This window comes from Delphinus delphis, chromosome 11 (assembly GCF_949987515.2).
Source record: "Delphinus delphis chromosome 11, mDelDel1.2, whole genome shotgun sequence".
Lineage (NCBI taxonomy): Eukaryota > Metazoa > Chordata > Mammalia > Artiodactyla > Delphinidae > Delphinus > Delphinus delphis.
Window position 1 is genome coordinate 37,939,575 of NC_082693.1, and position 21,501 is coordinate 37,961,075.

The 21,501-nt window shown below is 35.1% G+C and overlaps 1 protein-coding gene across 2 annotated transcripts in view; it reads right to left on the bottom strand.

The window, feature by feature from the left end:
- Positions 1–21,501, bottom strand: part of RPAP3 (RNA polymerase II associated protein 3) — a 41,153-nt gene that overhangs the window by 17,768 nt on the left and 1,884 nt on the right. The window contains exons 2-9 of one of the 2 annotated variants that reach the window (XM_060024640.1): positions 20,425–20,715; positions 19,502–19,642; positions 14,322–14,444; positions 13,362–13,489; positions 10,098–10,219; positions 9,296–9,366; positions 8,153–8,278; positions 6,561–6,688 (exon numbers count right to left, since the gene is read on the bottom strand). In XM_060024640.1, the coding sequence (XP_059880623.1) occupies positions 6,561–6,688; positions 8,153–8,278; positions 9,296–9,366; positions 10,098–10,219; positions 13,362–13,489; positions 14,322–14,444; positions 19,502–19,642; positions 20,425–20,577 (992 nt within the window). In that variant the 5' untranslated portion in view covers positions 20,578–20,715. The remainder of the gene's footprint in view (positions 1–6,560; positions 6,689–8,152; positions 8,279–9,295; positions 9,367–10,097; positions 10,220–13,361; positions 13,490–14,321; positions 14,445–19,501; positions 19,643–20,424; positions 20,716–21,501) is intronic. The other variant, XM_060024641.1, reaches the window with a different exon arrangement.

A 21,501-nucleotide genomic window follows, 5' to 3' on the forward strand; every position in this document is an offset into this window, starting at 1 on the left:
AATACAAGAAACGTTTAACAAGGACCTAGAAGAACTAAAGAGTGAACAAACAATGATGAACAACACAATAAATGAAATTAAAAATTCTCTAAAAGGAATCAATAGCAGAAAAACTGAGGCAGAAGAACGGATAAGTGACCTGGAAGATAAAATAGTGGAAATAACTACTGCAGAGCAGAATAAAGAAAAAAGAATGAAAAGAATGGATGACAGTCTCAGAGACCTCTGGAACAACATTAAATGCACCAACATTCAAATTACAGGGGTCCCAGAAGAAGAAGAGAAAAAGAAAGGGACTGAGAAAATATCTGAAGAGATTATAGGTGAAAACTTCCCTAATATGGGAAAGAAAATAGTCAATCAAAGTCACGAAGCGCAGTGAGTCCCATACAGGATAAATCCAAGGAGAAACACGCCAAGACACATATTAATCACAGTATCAAAAATTAAATACAAAGAAAAAATATTAAAAGCAGCAAGGGAAAAACAAAAAAATAACATATAAGAAAATCCCCATAAGGTTAACAGCTGATCTTTCAGCAGAAACTGCAAGCCAAAATGGAGTGGCAGGACATATTTAAAGTGATGAAAGGGAAAAACCTACAACCAAGATTACTCTACCCAGCAAGGATCTCATTCAGATTCGATGGAGAAATCAAAAGCTTTACAGACAAGCAAAAGCTAAGAGAATTCAGCACCACCAAACCAGCTTTACAACAAAGGCTAAAGGAACTTCTCTAGGCAAGAAACAGAAGAGAAGGAAAAGATCTACAATAACAAACCCAAAACAATTAAGAAAATGGTAATAGGGACATACATATTGCTAATTACCTTAAATGTAAATGGATGAAATGCCCCAACCAAAAGACACAGACTGGCTGAATGGATAAAAAACAAAACCCATATATATGCTGTCTACAAGAGACCCACTTCAGAACTAGGGACACATACAGAGTGAAAGTGAGGGGATGGAAAAAAGATATTCCATGCAAATGGAAATCAAAAGAAAGCTGGAGTAGCAATTCTCACATCAGACAAAATAGACTTTAAAATAAAGACTATTGCAAGAGACAAAGAAGGACACTACATAATGATCAAGGGCTCAATCCAAGAAGAAGATATAACAATTGAAAGTATTTATGCACCCAACATAGGAGCACCTCAATACATAAGGCAAATGCTAACAGCCATAAAAGGGGAAATCGACAGTAACACAAACATAGTAGGAGACTTTAATACCCCACTGGGCAGATCATCCAAAATGAAAATAAACAAGGAAACACAAGCTTTAAATGATACATTAAATAATATGGACTTAATTGATATTTATAGGACATTTCATCCGAAAACAACAGAATACACTTTCTTCTCAAGTGCTCATGGAACATTCACCAGGATAGATCATATCTTGGGTCACAAATCAACGCTTGATAAATTTAAGAAAATTGAAATTGCATCAAGTATGTTTTCCAACCACAATGCTATGAGACTAGATATCAATTACAGGAAAAAATCTGTAAAAATTACAAGCTCATGGAGGCTAAACAATATGCTACTTAATAAGCAAGAGATCACTGAAGAAATCAAAGAGGAAATCAAAAAATACCTAGAAACAAATGACAATGAAAACATGACGACCCAAAACCAATGGGATGCAACAAAAGCAGTTCTAAGAGGGAAGTTTATAGCAATACAATCCTACCTCAAGAAACAAGAAACATCTCAAATAAACAACCTAATCTTATACCTAAAGCAATTAAAGAAAAAAGAACCAAAAAACCCCAAAGTTAAGAAGAGGAAAGAAATCATAAAGATCAGATCAGAAATAAATGAAACAGAAATGAAGGAAACAATAGCAAGATCAATAAAACTAAATGCTGGTTCTTTGAGAAGATAAACAAAATAGATAAACCATTAGCCAGACTCATCAAGAAAAAAAGGGAGAAGACTCAAATCGACAGAATTAGAAATGAAAAAGGAGAAGTAACAACTGACACTGCAGAAATACAAAGGATCATGAGAGATTACTACAAGCAACTATATGCGAATAAAATGAACAACCTGGAAAAATGAACAAATTCTTAGAAAGGCACAACCTTCCAAGACTGAATCAGGAAGAAATAGAAAATATAAACAGACCAAAAACAAGCACTGAAATTGAGACTGTGATTAAAAATCTTCCAACAAACAAAAGCCCAGGACCAGATGACTTCACAGGCAAATTCCATCAAACATTTAGAGAAGAGCTAACACCTATCCTTCTCAAACACTTCCAGACAAAGACGTCTCAGAGAAAGAAAATTACAGGCCAACAGCACTGATGAACATAGATGCAAAAATCCTCAACAGAATACTAGCAAATGGAATCCAACAGCACATTAAAAGGATCATACACCATGATCAAGTGGGGTTTATCCTAGGAATGCAAGGATTCTTCAATGTATGCAAATCAATCAATGTGATACAGCATATTAACAAACTGAAGAATAAAAACCATATGATCATCTCATTAGAGGCAGAGAAAGCTTTCAACACAATTCAACACACACATGATAAAAACCCTCCAGAAAGTAGGCATAGAGGGAACTTATCTCAACATAATAAAGGCCATATATGACAAACCCACAGCCAACATTGTTCTCAATGGTAAAAACTGAAACCATTTCCACTAAGATCAGTAACAAGGCATGGTTGCCCATTCTCACCACTATTATTCAACATAGTTGTGGAAGTTTTAGCCACCGCAGTCAGAGAAGAAAAAGAAATAAAAGGAATCCAAATTGGAAAAGAAGAAGTAAAGCTGTCACTGTTTGCCGATGACATGATACTATACATAGAGAATCCTAAAGATGCTACCAGAAAATTACGAGAGCTAATCAATGAATTTGGTAAAGTAACAGGATACAAAATTAATGCACAGAAGTGTCTTACATTCCTATAAACTAATGATGAAAAATCAGAAAGAGAAATTAAAGAAACACTCCCACTGACCACTGCAACAAAAGAATAAAATACCTAGGAATACACCTACCTAAGGAGACAAAAGACCTGTATGCAGAAAACTATAAGACACTGATGAAAGAAAATAAAGATACAAACAGATGGAGAGATATACAATGTTTTTGGATTGGAATAATCAACACTGTGAAAATGACTACACTACCCAAAGCAATCCACAGATTCAGTGCAATCCCTATCAAACTACCAATGGCATTTTTCACAGAACTGGAACAAAAAATTTCACGATCTGTATGCAAACACAAAAGACCCCGAATAACCAAAGCAATCTTGAGAAAGAAAAACGGAGCTGGAGGAATCAGCCTCCCTGACTTCAGGCTATACTACAAAGCTACAGTATCAAGACAGTATGGAACTGTCCACAAAAACTGAAATATAGATCAATGGAACAGGATAGAAAGCCCAGAGATGAAGCCACGCACATATGGTCACCTTATTTTTGATAAAAGGAGGCAAGAATATACAATGAAGAAAAGACAGCCTCTTCAGTAAGTGGTGCTGGGAAAACTGGACAGCTACATGTAAAAGAATGAAATCAGAACACTCCCTAACACCATACACAAAAATAAACTTAAAATGGATTAAAGACCTAAATGTAAGGCCAGACACTATAAAACTCTTAGAGGAAAACATAGGCAGAACACCCTATGACATAAATCACAGCAAGATCCTTTTTGACCCACCTCCTAGAGAAATGGAAATAAAAACAAAAATAAACAAATGGGACCTAATGAAACTTCAAAGCTTTTGCACAGCAAAGGAAACCATAAACAAGACCAAAAGACAACCCTCAGAATGGGAGAAAATATTTGCAAATGAAGCAACTGACAAAGGATTAATCTCCAAAATATACAAGCAACTCATACAGCTCAATATCAAAAAAAGAAACAACCCAATCCGCAGATGGGCAGAAGACCTAAACAGACATTTCTCCAAAGAAGATATACAGATTGCCAACAAACAAATGAATGCTCAACATCATTAATCATTAGAGAAATGCAAATCAAAACTACAATGAGGTATATCACCTCACACCAGTCAGAATGGCCATCATCAAAAAAATCTACACACAATACATGCTAGAGAGCATGTGGAGAAAAGGGAACCCTCTTGCACTGTTGGTGGGAATGTAAATTGATGCAGCCACTATGGAGAACAGTATGGAGGTTCCTTAAAAAACTAAAAATAGAACTACCATATGACCCAGCAATCCCACTACTGGGCATATACCCTGAGAAAACCATAATTCAAAAAGTCATGTACCATAATGTTCATTGCAGCTCTATTTACAATAGCCAGGACATGGAAGCAACCTAAGTGTCCATCGACAGATGAATGGATAAAAAAGGTGTGGCACATATATAAAATGGAATATTACTCAGCCATTAAAAGGAACGAAATAGAGTTATTTGTAGTGAGGTGGATGGACCTAGGGTCTGTCACACAGAGTGCAGTCAGTCAGAAAGAGAAAAACACATACCTTATGCTAATACATATACATGGAATCTAAAAAAAAAAATGGTTATGAAGAACGTAGGGGCAGGACAGGAATAAAGACGCAGATGTAGACAATGGACTTGAGGACACCAGGAGGGGGAAGGGTAAGCTGGGACGAAGTGAGAGTGGCATGGACATATGTATACTACCAAATGTAAAACAGATAGCTAGTGGGAAGCAGCTGCATAGCATAGGGAGATCAGCTCAGTGCTTTGTGACCGCCTAGAGGGGTGGGATAGGAAGGATGGGAGGGAGACACAAGAGGGAGGAGATATGGGGACATATGTATATGTATAGCTGATTCACTTTATTATAAGGCAGAAACTAACGCACCATTGTAAAGCAATTATACTCCACTAAAGGTGTTTTAAAAAGTCACATAATAGTTCTTTCAAATTAAAAAATACTGTTAACTTGTCATAATATACTTATGTGGTTATCAACTAAAGTAATAAAACACAATAAATTAGAGCTCTCATAAATGTAAATATAATCACCTATTAGAAGGTATTATTCTTGGCACTAGTCAAACCTAAAAATGTAGGCCTTACAATTTTTAAATCATGTGCAATTCTGGAATAGCAAAATTCAAAATTTTCCTAAGTTAGTAAGATATGCAATGATCTTTACTCTGACTAATCAAAATAATACACTTCTAATGTGTCTATTAATTTCAATGAGGTTAAATATACAATGAAAATTTTCTTATATGATAGAGGTTCCTATCCTGAGATCCTGTGAGAGATCTGAAAACTTGGTTGGGAAAAATACTGTACCCTTATTTTCATTAACTTTTAAATGAAATGCAGCTTTCCTTTCAATTACAAGTGTAGATAACAAACCACAGTAGTAAAAACAGTACCTATGACTTTGTCACCAATAAAAATCAGTTATTTTCATATCACATTACATTTGTTACAGACATCTTTAAGATAACACAACTACTTCAGGAATACAGTGGCAGTTTAACCTGCTGTTTGTTTGCATGTGATCATAGTACCCCTGTTTATAAATGCTCTTACGACACAGCTGGCCAGCTACCAGGCAATGCTGTCCCTAGCAGTCACTCGGATGCCAAAGAATGAAGCCATATGTTATCACACTGGTATAATGTAATCATCTGTGCTGCTTTCTGGGCATTACCTAGACATACTGGTTGATCAATATGTGGAAGATGTGTCAAAGAACACCCCCAAATTCTAGTGGCTTTATTCAAACTTTCACAATAATATGTCTTTAAAAAATTTTTTAACTTTAACTTGCCTGTATTTTTATTTTTAACTTGCCTGTATTTTAAACATAGTTTCTCATTTTGTACTATGTTAATTTTTAAAAGTATGTACACCAATGTATCACAAATTTTAATATTTTTAAAACTCTATTTCAACATAGTTGATTTCCTTTGTAATCCTAAATGTATCACTATGCAGTTAAAAATATTATCTTGAGAAAGATGCATCATGCAGCCCAAGTGGTCTACGGCACCAGAATAGTTTAGAATCCTTACTTATAATATTTATAGGAATTTTTAATTCTGTAACTAGTGTGTAAAGTATTATTACAACAGATTCAAAGACATAGTTTCTGTCATCAGATATTATCCTGCTGACTGTCCAACATGGAGCCCTTGAGCGCATCCAGAAATATGTGGTTAGTATCACAGGACCAAGTTTTAGTTGTATATGTAATCAATCAGCAGTTTCAATGACAGCAATTCCCTTTTGTTATATATGTATACACTTCCAGGTAAGATTCTGCCCAAAGGGTTCTGAGGTTAAAAATAACTTTCAAATCGCTAATTCAGAATAACATAAAGAAATAAAAGAAGCGTTAAATTGTGTAATGCCAGAGCATTAAAACTGGAAAAATATTTTAGAGCTAACTTTTACTGAATATGTACTATGACACACATACACAACTCTCTCTCTCTCTCTAACTTTAATGCTTAGAAGTAAATGAATTAAATTTATTATTTAGCTAATATGCCAATTTATGGTAAATTTCATTTTTCATCTTGAAAAGAATTAAAAGTAACCAATACTTACTTCTGAATCTTCAGATAGGCCATTGCTCTATTAGCTGGAAGAAGGGCATTAGCGCCATCTGCTGCTATCCCTCGAGTATAGCATTCGATTGCTCTTTCATATTTCCCCTCTTTGAAAAATGCATTCCCCTGTCATTTTGGAAAGAAGTATGGAGAAGAATAAAAAAGAAAATGCAAAAAAAAAGTTAGTTGAATTCAAATCTTTAGCAACACTGCAAGTATACCCATCATTATTATATCAGTAATTAAACTATATTTTAATTGCTAAAAATCCATGATACTTGTTTTAGAATCTGTTAGTTTGGATTGCTTTTCCAATGGTGTTAATCTCTTTTCAGTACTAAAAAAAAAAGTATGCTACTATATTACCTTGTGGCATTAACCATATTTTATTAATTAAGATTGGACAAAGCTTAAATTAAAAACACATTTTAATAAATATAGGCCCAGGGGTTTCCCTGGTGGCGCAGTGGTTGAGAGTCCGCTTGCCGATGCAGGGGACACGGGTTCGAGCCCTGGTCTGGGAAGATCCCACATGCCGTGGAGCAACTAAGCCAAGGTGCCACAACTACTGAGCCTGCACTCTAGAGCCCGTGAGCCACAACCACTGAAGCCCGTGCGCCAGAACTACTGAAGCCCGTGTGCCTAGAGCCCGTGCTCTGCAACAAGAGAAGCCACCACAATGAGAAGCCTGGGCACCGCAACGCAGAGTAGCTGCCGCTCACGGCAACTACAGAAAGCCCGCGCGCAGCAACGAAGACCAATATAGCCAAAAAATAAATAAGTAAATAGAATTTTATAAATAAATAAATAAATATAGGCCCGAATATTATACTCTTTAGTAATATTAGAATCTGTACAGGGAATTCCCTGGCGTTCCAGTGGTTAGGACTCCACGCTCTCACTGCTGAGGGCCTTGGTTCAAACCCTGGTCAGGGAACTAAGATCCCACAAGCCACAAGGCACGGCCAAAAAAAATAGAATCTCTACAGAAGAATTTCAAAACTCAAATAATTTTTGTGAAAGAACAGAGTATCAGACTGTACAGCTCACTCTTCAGTAACATTAATATACCTAAACATAGGATAAATTAAACTGTATTGGAATGTGTATACTAGAGTTCACTGTAACATTTATTTCTAATCAGAATCAGATATATCACAATCAATAATCATTCCATAAGTATTTGTTGTGGGTCCATGAAAGGCTATAATATGTTAAATTAAATCTCAACTCAGGATTTCTAAAGAAATTTTTATCAGAAATAGTTCAGTGGGAGTTAATGAAAAATAAGTAAGAATGAATTGTAATTTATTTGTATTTTAAATTTATAACCACAATATGTAAATATATGTTAAAATGCTCAAAAATAATTTGTTTCCTAAACTTAAATACTTTTTTAATATTATGTATTAAGTCATCAATTACTCAAAGTTTTAATTAGTAGGCCCCAGAAGTTTTAGTATATTTAAGTCTCAGTTTCTACTGAAGAAGAATTTTAATATAATATTAGGAAAGACAGAAACTTAACTGATACACAAAAAGCTAAGAGTAAGCTCAGAGAAACATATATTTGTTGGAATCCTGGATTACCCGATCTTTCTCTGAAATGGCCTGCTGTTTATTCTGTTGCTCTTCAATTTGTTTTTTCTCTCCTTCAGCTGACTTAATCATTGTATCAGCTTCCTCTGGATATGAGTTTTCTTTGGAAGTTAAAGCCTAGGAGACATAGCAGTCAGCTAAAATAAAACAAGTAATGGAAGACGCATACATATTTGACTTTAAAACAATAAATTATTCAAATATATTAGAATTCCTGCCACATTTCAAATAATTAAAATAATATTTATGCCAATTCAAAATCTTTCTACTTACTAAAATAAAAAGCAAAGAAATTTAATGTGTATCTTATTCCAATTAAAATAAGTAATATTCACTAAAGACAGTTGTTCATTTATTTATTCAACAAATATTTATTGAATTTCTACACTGTTCTAGGAACAATTTTCAAAAATAAAGAAGGTATTTGAGACCACATCACCAAATTTCTCAAATTTAATATTCATAGTCATTATTTGACCTAGGACAAAACACGAAAATACACAATACAGTTCACAATTATAATCAAGTTGATATATCTACCAACAGATTTTATGTGCAATAAGTAATGGCAATATTTAAAGGCAGACTTTCCCCAATCATTGTCACTTTTTTATCAAAGTTTCAACAGATGGCAAAATAATTATAACTGATTCAACAGCAAAGTAAAAGGAATATGTAACTGTTCAGTATCATTTGACAGCAAATTTTACATTTAAGTACCTATTTTCTTACTGTTAAAAAATTAGTATTATTTTTGCTATATAGACCATAAAGATGGAGCAACTTTAAAACTATACAAAATCAAAGAAATATGCAAAAGTACAAAAATCAAAGCACAAGCCAAATCAGAAAAATCAGTGAGATAAAGAAAAATGATTCTGACATCTAGGAAAAAGTGAAGCAGCAGTAGTTCTAAATATCTCAGACAACTTTTTAAGATAATAACTAATTAAGAATCTTTAAATACCATTATACCACCTCTAGCTTACACATTTGTTTAGTAAAAAACTCTATAGTACAAAGAATTAAAAGTAGAAAAATGTCTATGTTACATAGTACAAAGTCTATGCAAAAACCTTTACTTTATCAAATAAAAGTAATAAGTAATGTACTTAATTTAAATAACCAGTTTACCTGATTAATTTTCCTGAGTTCATTTGTAGCTTCAAAGTTATTGGGTTCCAGTTCTAATACTTTTTCATAATCTGAGTAAAACAGAAGATAAAGAATATTTGAAAGACATATGAGATTAAAAAACCGGTATAGAACAACAATCATTTGCTTACATGTGACAAATAGGTAACTATCCTGTAGCAAAATTAAGAGGAACTAAGAAACACTAACATTATGCCACTGGACTGCCTCCATTCCCCCAGGACAGACAAAACCCTGACAGAATCCTTGTGACAGATCACCTTCTTCTACCAGCCCCGGGAAGAATACTTGCTATCATAAGTTATACTTCATAAAACCAAGAAGGAGCACAATCTTTCAGACATCAGCGTCATTCAGATTTTGTGATTTGTACTATGCAAACCTATTTTATGGAATAATGGAAGGCTTAGAATTTACAAATAAATAAAAATGTGTTAAGGCTTTACATGCATTACCTCTAGCCTCATAATAGCCAACAAGATGTTTTAATCCCTATTTTACAGATGAGAAATTGAAAATCAGAGAAGATACGTAACCTTCTCCTGGTCACACAGCTCATGGTCAAATGAGAATTTGAACCAAAGTCTAATTGGTGGCAAATAACATGCTCTTTTCCCAAAATATCAAGACACAGTTTAAATTGCAAAAATGAGTTTTATTCAATAATAGACAGATCTCTGAAGGTAGTAACTATCATTCTCTATTATTCTTCATATAGCATCAGTTAAATTAAAATTTTAAATAATTTTTTAGATATGGATGACTTGGAAAATATTAATACCTTTTTTGGCATCCTCTAATTTTTGCAAAGCAACTCGAGCAGCACCTCGTCTTGCATAAGCCTTTGTATAACTTCTATTCAAGGCAATTGCTAAATTACAATCAGACTCAGCAACAGCAAATCTACAATTTAAAAAAATAAATAAAAATCATCTGTTAAACCAAAACTTCAAAAAATTTGTTTCTGAAATCTCTGAAAAGGGAATTTACTTCCCAACTGAAGGCATGTTTCCCATCTCCTTTTAGTGAAGCCCACTAAAACCAATAATTCCTGATGCTGAGACTTGAGCACTACTCCCTTTAAAGCAAAGAACAAAAATGCCCACTATCACTGCTTTTTCTCAGTACTGTGGTAGAGGTCCTGGCCAATGTAGTTCCATAAGAAAGAAATAACAGCCAAAAGAACTGTAAAGGAAGGAACAAAACTGACATTCTTAGATGATATGATGGTCTACCAAGAAAACTCAAAAACAATCTGGAGACACTGTTAGAAATAATGAAAGTTTAGCAAGGTGGCTACTCTACTAGAGATCAGCAACAAAAAACTCATAAATCTAACAAAAGATGTACAAGATCCATATGCAGAAAATTACAAGACTGTCTTCAAAGACATCAAAGAAGTAGAGCAATTTCACATTCATCTATAATAAGACACAAAAACACAACAATATAGTTCTCTCCAAACTGATCTATAAATCCAATGCAATTGTAATTAAAAGTTTTCAAGGAATTTGACAAGATGATTCTAAAATTTATATTGATAAGTAAAAGTTCAAAAATACCCAACATTCCTAAAGAATAATAAGGTACGAGAATGCCCTATACCAAATACCAAGAAATTATAATTATAATGCTATAATAATTAAAGACAGTGTGGAATGGTTATAGTAATGGGCAACAGATCAACGTAAAGAATACAGAGATGAAAAAGAGATCCGTGCAAACTTGACATATGACAACAGTGGAATTGCAGATTCATGGGGAAAGCATGGATATTCAACAAATAGGTCTGAAACAACTGGGATATTCATGTGAAAAGATACGAAACTGGAATTCTACCTTCAGCATATATAAAAAGACTTAAGCGTGAAAAGTAAAACTTTTAGGAGTAAATATAGGAGACTGTTACGAACTCAGGGAAGGAAACTACTTTAACAAATCATATTTTTCAAAGTGCCAACATTTTACAAAAATCAATAAATGAAACACATTAAAATTAAAAATTTCTGGGACTTCCCTGGCAGTCTGTAGTTGAAACTCTGAGCTCCCAATGCAGGGGGCACAGGTTCAATCCCTGGTTGGGGAACTAAGATCCCACATGCCACATGGTGGGGTCGAAAAAATAATAATATATTTTTTAAAAATAAAATTAGGTGGCGCAGTGGTTGAGAGTCCGCCTGCCGATGCAGGGGACACAGGTTTGTGCCCCGGTCTGGGAAGATCCCACATGCCGCGGAGCGGCTAGGCCCGTGAGCCATGGCCGCTGAGCCTGCGCGTCCAGAGCCTGTGCTCCGCACCGGGAGAGGCCACAGCAGTGAGAGGCCCGCGTACCGCAAAAATTAAACAAATAAATAAAAATAATAATAAAAAATTACATTAAATTAAAAATTTCTGCTCACCAAGACTCCATAAAAAAAGGAAGACCAACTACAAATTGAGACAAGATAATTATTATAAACACTAAAGAATTAGTATCTAGAATAAAGAACTCTTAAAAATCAACAGCAAAACAGCCTAACAGAAAAATGGTCAAAAGATAAAACAGACGTTTCACAGAAAAAAAATAAATAAGTGGTGAATAAACATATAAGAAGATGCTCAACCTCATTAGAAATTGGGGAAATGCAAGTTAAGGCCACAGTGAATTACCATTTTACACCCCCTAGACTGAAAACAATTCAGAAGCCCAATTATACCCGTGTTGGTAAAGATACGGAACATTCACTCTTATACACTGCTAACAGGAATGTTACAACTACCCTTGTAGCAACTGGTTACCACCATTTAAAGTTGAACCTGTGCACATCCTATGACCCAGCACCAAGAAATAGGTACAAGGGTGTTCACAGTATCACTGTTGTTAAATAAGAAAGGGAAGGAGGGTGGAAGGCAGAGAAAGAAAGCAGGGAGAAGAAAAGGAAAGAGAGAAAGAAAGGAACAAACCAACAATCCAGCAACCGGAGAATGGATACATAATGGTATATTACTAAAAAGGAACTGCATATAACAGTGAAAATGAGAGATCTACAGCTATATGCAAAATACAAACAAACCTTAGAAAGATACTATTCAAAGAAATAGACAAGCCACAGAAGACTACATCCAGTATGAAATACTTTTAAAGCTCAAAAATAAGCAATGTTATACAATATATTATTTAAAGATACATACATATATAATGAACTTTTTTTTTTTTAAATCAAAAGAATGATATACAACTCAAGATAATGGTTTACTGGGAGGGACAAGGGTCAGGATATGGAAAAGAATATCAAAGGTAGCTTCAAAAATAATGTTCTGGTTCTTAAGCTGGGTGGCAGGCTCATGCAGGTTTATTTAAAATTTTTCTTCATCACTTACATAGTGTAGATATCAAATATTATAAAATGTAAATATTCCCCTAATTTGTCAGGATATGAATAGCACGAGTTTCAAAGATCTAAAAATATTCTATTTCAAACAGTAAAAACTCAGACACCAATATAGTTCGTATTTCCAAATAATTAAAACAGTAAGCATGTCCTCCTTGATGGTATTTGTCTTTTTAAAATTTCTTATGATAGGTCAGTTCCCTGCTTAGGATTAAGACCATACACATTTATGTTCTTCAACATTAAGTATTTATTTAAAGGGTATGACTTAAACAAATGTTGAAACACATTTTAAGTTTACCATAATAAAATTTCTCTGTGTTAAATAGTGGATAAATAATTTTTCAAAATAATGAAGCAAAATTAATTTATAAAAAATTTTTACCCAGCTGACGTTTTTTGCACCTGTGAATTAGGTAAAGAGCATCATTACTCAACTTTTAGAGGAGGAACACCTCGGTAAAGTGGGCTACAGGAGCAGGGTTTGAGCACCTGAATGTTTAAAACGGCTTAAGTAAAAGAACTGAATAAAAGGGAGTGAGTTACAAAAATTTGTAGTTGAAAAGAAATGTAAAACTTTTTCAAGCGTTCCCACACATTTTATCACGGAAGTTTTTTTTTTCAAGTCTCCATATACACATACAATATTCACACACATTATGGAAACTCCTTACTTTTTCAGTCTAAAGTACGCTGATGCTCTGTTTGTTGGCAACACAGGGTTATATGGGTCAGCACTCATGCCTTTGGTGTAGCATTCGATCGCTTCATCATATTTTCCTTGTTTGAAGTGTTTATTACCCTGAAAAAGCATACGAGTCAGATATATACTGGCACAGAATTCCAGAGCCATTTTCTTTCATTATTATCCATCTCTTCCTATCTCATTAGCCATGTGATCAAGGCTCACAGGATAGGCAAGGGAATTAAGCAAAGTGGTCTTTTTACAAGTGCTAAAATTCACTACATAGTCACAGTTTGGTCACAATCCAAGAGCCCTGGCAGAAAAATGAGTAAAATCCCTAGCATTATATACTTCTTGTTGACAATATGAACCCACAGAAATGTAACAAAAGAAAGGCATAAAGATAAATTTTAATCTGGAAGAGTGCCACCTCTTTGAAAAGCAATACAGCCAGTTTTACAATAATGAGGCATTCCTCAGGGAGATGTTGAACGTTCCAAAGAGCAACCAAAGATGGTCTGTGATATGGAGGAGTGGGATATGACGTCCATGTCAAGAATCACGCGCTGATCTGATTAGTATTTCAGTCTACTACTTAAAGCCCTGGAGTAACTCTCTGTATGCTCCAAGCACTTTACATATAATAATTCATTTAATAACACAACCACCCACTGAGGTTTAGTAATAATATTAATCTTATTTTACAGCTGAGAAAACTGAGTACATACAGGCAACTTAAAGAACTTGTCACAGGATGTGAACCTAGATAATCTGGTTTCAGAGCACATACTCCTAACCACTACACTGTACTGCCTCCCGATAGCGATACAGCCAATAACAGCTTAAAGTTTGAACACCCCCTAAATTATGCTGTAGACATCTTGGGATGGACATGATCTTCTACATATCCTGCTTACTTGAAGGAACCAACGGCTAACCTAAAGAGTACCTTTTCTTTTAGAGCAAGAGCCTTTTGTGAATCTACATGAATCCCATCTTCTTCTGACTCCGATTCTTGAGACACAGAATCATGGGTACTCTCTTCTTTGTCAAGCTCATCAAGGATACTGTCCTGAAATCAAAAGTAGGGAAACAGTGCTCATAATTACATGACCATTAAAAACAGAAGATAAACTCCGCCCCCCCCAAAAGAACATTCAACAGAACATTAAGTTGTTACAATCTAAGGACCTAAAGGCCTACAAAAGCAACTCAAGTAACCTCTCATTCTTAAGACTAAACCCAGACAAAAGGGTATTCTTGCTTAGAAAACCAAGATCCAAACCACTTAGAGAATCTGACTTTGAATTCATAAAGTAAGCTAAGTCAATAGAGTCTAAAAATCACCCCTAAATCACAAACTATTAGCAGTGAAGTATTATTCCTTTACATAAGAGAAGTTTGCAAATAACCCCAAATCTGTGTAATTGCAACCAACAGCAGAGAAAGGTTTTATCTAAAAACTTTTTTTTCTCTTATTTTTAAAACAAAAACTGCTTGTAGAGCACAATTAACTCCTGATTATCACCGCAACCTATGAGGTAGACATAATTACCCATGTGTTTCACTTGAAGGAAATGACAAATAGAAGTTAGTTAACTCACTCAGGGTCACTCAGCTAGTAAGTGGCCAAATGAGGATCTGAACCCAGGCAGTCTGCCTCCTCCAGAGGGCTCTCAATGACTATATTATACTGTTTCTCAGTCTATTCCAAATATAACTGACTCTACCAAAGAAAATACATAACATGCTAGTCCAGCAATTCCCAATCTCTTTTGACTCACACATTCCTTTCACGGTAATGAATCATTTCATGGACCCCATCAGTATTTTTTTAATCATTTTTTTTAGCACATATAATAAAAGAATGATTTTTAGTTAGAGATTTTTCTTTTTTTTCCCACACCACTTGGCTCACGGGATCTCAGTTCCCCACTGAACCCAGGCCACGGCAGTGAAAGCCCAGAATCGTAATCACTAGGCCACCAGGGAACTCCCTAGTAAGAGATTTTAAACCAGTAACCATTAAAGAGTTCATTAAAACTCATGTAAACGGGGCTTCCCTGGTGGCGCTAGTGGTTAAGAACCCGCCTGCCAATGCAGAGGACACGGGTTCAAGCCCTGGTCCGGAAAGATCCCACGTGCTGCAGAGCGACTAAGCCCGTGAGCCACAACTACTGAGCCCGTGCTCTAGAGCCCATGCTCTGCAACAAGAGAAGCCACCACAATGAGAAGCCCGCACACTGCAACAAAGAGTAGCACACCCTCTTGACGCAACTAGAGAAAGCCCGCACGCAACAACGAAGACCCAATGCAGCCAAAAATAAGTAAAATAAAATTTAAAAATTTATTAAAAAAAACCTCATGTAAACAAAAACTTAATTATTATATAAACAAAATCCTTTCTGTATTTAACAATATACTATTTTAAATAATTTATGTAGGAAAAAATTGTTGATAAATTAAAAAACAAAATAAGACCTATGCTTAGTTTCATTGAATGAACATTCAAAGATGGACTGAAATTTAGCTATGTGTTTTAGCATGAAGATTCTAGAAATTCCATCAGCCTACCAAGATTAAAGCCAAGACTGTCCCACCCTGTTACACAGACGTGTAGAAAACTAACAGCAGCAGAACACCAAAGCCACTGCTCAGATCTGAACTAGAATGGAACAACCATGACTGCACTGGCCACACAAACCAGGAGTTCAATCAATATCTGTTGAATGAATAAATGACTGTAGAAAGCAACTCTCTAAGAAATCATCTGACATGATGCCTTTTAGGAAAGGGCATTCTAAGAAGATTCCAATTTATGAAAAGGAAAAGGCTACATAGAAGGGGGTAAAGTTACAAAAAATGAAAGCAGACTAAATAATACTTAGCAGAGAATAAATCATGTTCAGAAAGTATCATTTCCAACAGTAATAAATTCAAGACCCAAAATCATACTTCTCTTGCATCGAGACATTACTAAAGCAGATGACATACTATTTAAATAATAATGTGTGCTCTCTCTGGACTCAATTAGCCTTGGTTTCATTAAGAAAAATACAACCAGGGCAGAAGACCTAAATAGACATTTCTCCAAAGAAGACATACAGATGGACAATAGGCACATGAAAAGATGCTCAACATCACTAATTATCAGAGAAATGCAAATCAAAACTACAATGAGGTATCACTTCACACCAGTCAGAGCAGCCATCATCAAAAAGTCTACAAATAATAAATGCTGGAGAGGGCGTGGAGAAAAGGGAACCCTCCCACTCTGCTGGTGGGAATGTAAATTGGTTCAGCCACTATGGAGAACAGTATAGAGGTTCCTTACAAAACTAAAAATAGAGCTACCATATGATCCAGCAATCCCACTCCTGGGCATATAACCGGAAAAGACAAAAACTCTAATTTGAAAACATACATGCAGCCCAATGCTCCTAGCAGCACTATTTACAATAGCCAAGACATGGAAGCAACCTAAATGTCCATCGACAGAGGAAGGGATAAAGAAAATGTGGTACATATATACAATGGAATATTACTCAGCCACAAAAAAGAATAAAATAATGCCATTTGCAGCAACATGGATAGATATGGAGATTATCATACTAAGTAAGTCAGACAGAGAAAGACAAATATCATATGATATTGCTTATATGCAGAATCTAAAAAAAAAAAAAAAGATACAAATGAATTTATTTATAAAACAGAAACAGATTCACAGACTTAGAGAACAAACTTACGGTTACCGGGGGGAAGGGTCGGGGGGTAGGGGTAGATTGGGAGTTTGGGATTGACATGTGCACACTACTATATCTAAAATAGATAACCAACAAGGACCTACTGTATAGTACAGAGAACTCTGCTCAATATTCTGTAATAACCTAAACGGGAAAAGAATTTGAAAAAGAACAGATACATGTATATGTATAACTGAATCACTTTGCTGTACACCTGAAACTAACACAACACTGTTAATCGACTATGCTCCAATATAAAATAAAAATTAAAAAAGAAAAAGAAAAAAGTGATACAAATGAACTCACTTACAAAACAGAAACAGACTCTCAGACATAGAAAACACTTTATGGTTACCAAAGGGGGAAGTGGGGGAGGGATAAATTAGGAGTTTGCGTTTAACAGATATACACTACTATATATAAAACATAAACAATAAGGACCGACTATAGCACAGGGAACTATATTCAGTATCTTGTAATAAGCTATAATGGAAAAGAATCTGAAAAAGTACAGATAAGTGTGTGTGTATATATACATATAAAACTGAATCACTTTGCTGTACACCTGAAACTAAATTGTAAATCAACTATACTTCAATTTAAAAATTAATTAATTAAAAATAAATGTTTTATAAAAAGAGAAATACAATTAATTTGAAAAACCATTTGGCAGTATCCTCTAATGCTAAATGCATATACAAACTATGACCAAGCAAATACCATCCCAGGTGCTATATCCATCAAAAGACATGTACAAGAATGTTCATAGCAGGTTTATTCATAACGGCCCCAAGCTGAAAACAACTCAGTGTATATCAACAGGAGAATGGATACACAAACTGTGATATATCCACACAATGGAATTCTGATGAGCAATGAAACAGAACAAACTACTGCTACTGACAGTACAGATCAATCTCAGACAATAATAGCAAAAGAAGCCAACAGAGAACAGTGCATACTGTACGATACAACTGTAAGAAATTCCCAAACTGGCAAAACCTATCTACAATATTAGAGATTCCTACAGTGGCCACCTTTGGGAGGTAATCAACCGAAAAGGGAGGTTTCTGGGATACGAGAAATGTTCTATATCTTGATCTGGATGGTAGTTTCTCAGTTTTGTACATGAGTGAAAATTCAGGAAGTTGTACATTTAAGATTTTGGGACTTTACTGTATGAATGTTATACCTCAATAAAAATGTTAAACAAAAAAGTGCAAAGAAAATAATACACATAATAATCAGAATAGTAGTTACCTCTGAAGATAGAGAGGAGAAAAGAAGATGGGACAGGGAAGGAGCACAATGGCAGCTTCAATGGGATTGAAAAAATTCTCTTTATGTTAGGTGGTGGGTTTATGTATTCACTTTATTATCATGCTTTAGAACACGTATCTCTACAAACTATTTTGTATGAATCAAACATTACATAATGAACACTTTTAAAAAGACTAAAAGCGAGTGTGTATTCCAAATCAACCTAACAAAATCAACCCTTAGGGTGGGTCAGAGTCTAGAATAAGGCTGGCCAACAGGTTCCCGTTCACAGGTTGGCCTGACAGTGGCTGCTTGGAATACTGGGTAGAGGGTTATGAGGCAGAGTAATTAATTCTCCAGCTACACTGTGTCTCATGTGTGGGAGATGGGAGGCATGCACCACACCAGCCTAGAAGGGCCCTTCCTGAAATCAAGATAGCCCTAATTCTACTGTCACGCAGCCCTAGCCCTAAGACTAAACCCAAAGGCATTCTCTTTTAGCCAGTATTCTACAGGTCCTTCAGTCTATTAAAAAAAAAAAAAAAATGTTGGTAGAGTCCTTCTTTTCTCATATTATTACTATCTTAGAATTCTGGCTGTTTACGGGTTAGAGATGATGAAGAGGAAGGAGGTAGGCGCAACTATAGGTGGAGAGGTCTTTGTGGTGATGCAATATTTCTGTACCTTAATTGCAATGGTGGTTACCCAAATCTACAGGTCATAAAATGGCAAAGAACTATACATACATTGCACCGATATCAATCTCCTGGTTTTGATACTGTACTATAGTTAAATAAGATGTAACCATTAGGGGAAACTGGGTGAAGAGTACACTGGATCTCTTATGTACTATTTGTGCAAAAGGAGAAAAAAAGAAAAAATAGGAAAAAAGAAAAGAATCCAGCTGTTTTAGCCACTATTCACTGATAGAGGACTGTAGGAGAAAACATAATCTAGTTAACTGAACAGCTAGGTATTTAAGTTTTTATTCCACACAAAATACTCTATAAGAGAAAGACACAGGTCCTAAGAACTCTACATGATTTTTCATTTAATCCATGACTCTTAACTAACTCCAAGAAAATTTTACTCAAATACTAAGAAGCATATAAGCAGATTAACTTACCACATCAAGTTTTGCCCATGCCTCATAATCGTAAGATTTTATCCTGTTTTTTGTGTTTTCATCTTTGGTTTTTTTAGATGACTCTTTAACTTTGCCTTTCTTCTTTTTCCTAAGATTCCCATTTCGAATAGGAGGTAAATTCTAGGAAGGGAAAACAACACAACGTTTTAAGACTGCTCTTTTCTTTTCTGTATAACTAGCGATGTTCAAAATTCTCACTAAAGTATATTTTCAAGTAAAAGTAATTTTTAATTTAATTTTCAAGTGGTTAGAAATACCAATTCACTCATTTATAATGATAACTTATGCCTGAAAAGTTTAATTCATCCTTTGACAAATATTGAACATTGTTCAGTCATAAGAAAAGTATTGATATTACCTAGAAATTTTAATTATACACTTTGCATTTTAGGATTTGCAATCCTAAATTCAAAAACTGCCTGATCTTCAGCCTTGGTACAATGATTTAGCAGCAGTACAATGGCACACTGAACTGACTCCACATCATTACAAACAGTATGAAAACGCTATCCGTATTTGAATGCACTGTCTTAAGAAAACCATTTGGTTGAGCCTAGGTACTACCTAAGTTTTTACGGCAATACTGTACGTTAATATATCACTAAATATATAATTACATATGATATACAGAATTATATACAAACCCACATATTTTATGATTCTGTTCATTTACCTTAAAATTATCACATGGTCTTCCTTTCAGGAACTATTCACTAAGCCTTAAAATGTCTTAATATAGTTAATACAATTATTACAAAGACTTTAAAAAGTAGAATTTTTCAAAATGTTGGCAGAAAGCAAATCACTTCAATCAGTATTTCCACAAAACATTTTAAAGGTGGTGCTTTACTTTAAGATAGTTTTGCTGGATGCTAAAGTAGGAATTTAATTAAGCAATTTACCTCTTCAGGAACACCACTCTGTCTTCTAAGTTCCATATCCTTTTGTTTAATATCTTTTTCCCAGTTTTCTAAATCCCTCATAAAGTCTTGTAACTCTTCTGCATTTTGTTTCACTTGTAGTTGTAATTCAATTGCTTTACTTGCTGAAGTCATTGTGGCCTGCACAGTTTTTATCAACCAACCTCTGATAAGAATTAAATAGAATTATTTGGTTTATTTTTTTTTGAAATCCAGCTAATTAATGATCTTTACCTCTTCATAAATGGCCAAGATACATGTAAGGAAAGGAACCTACAGTGATGCAGAAGAAAGAAAATATCAGTATATTATGCTTAAAATGAGTCAATCAATGTTTGCTGAATAGACAAATGCAAAGTAAACAGATAGGCTGGGCATCCATGCAACGTGAATGAAAGGCAACAGGGAGGAAATCACTGAAAATTAGCAAGCAGCCTATGGTAGCAGATTGGCTGCTCATCTCTAGAGTTTATAAGTTTAGCCTAATTACCTCCTTTACTCTTTTTTTTTTTCCAACATTTATTGAACTTTGGCTATGTGAAACGCTCTGTATCAAGATTTAGGGATGCAAAAACAAGACAAGGTCCCTTCTCTAGTGGAGGAGAAAAGAAAATGATCGAAGTACTGAGTAACAAAATATTATGCTAGGCAGGGTTTCTCAACCTTGGGACTACTGAGATTTTGGGCCGGATAATTCTTTGTTGTGGGTTGGCCGTCCTGTGCATTGTAGGATGGTTGGCAGCATCCCTGGCCTCTACTAACTAGCTGCCAGTATTACTCCCTTCCCTCTGGACTGTAACAAGCAAAAATGTCTCCGGACATTTTCAAATATCCCCTGGCTGAGAACCACTGTGCTAGCGGTACATGCAGATGCTAATGGGGCTGACCACAAAGGACAGGTATAAATCAGACAGTAGAGTGGCAGGTTCAAGGAAAGAGTCCCCAGAGGTGCTGAAATTTAGCCATGTTTCAAAAGGGGCCAGCCAAGTGATTAATGTGGAGGAGTGGGCCAGGAGAATGAGGGACTGGGAGGGAGAATAACGGAAGAGAAGACAAATA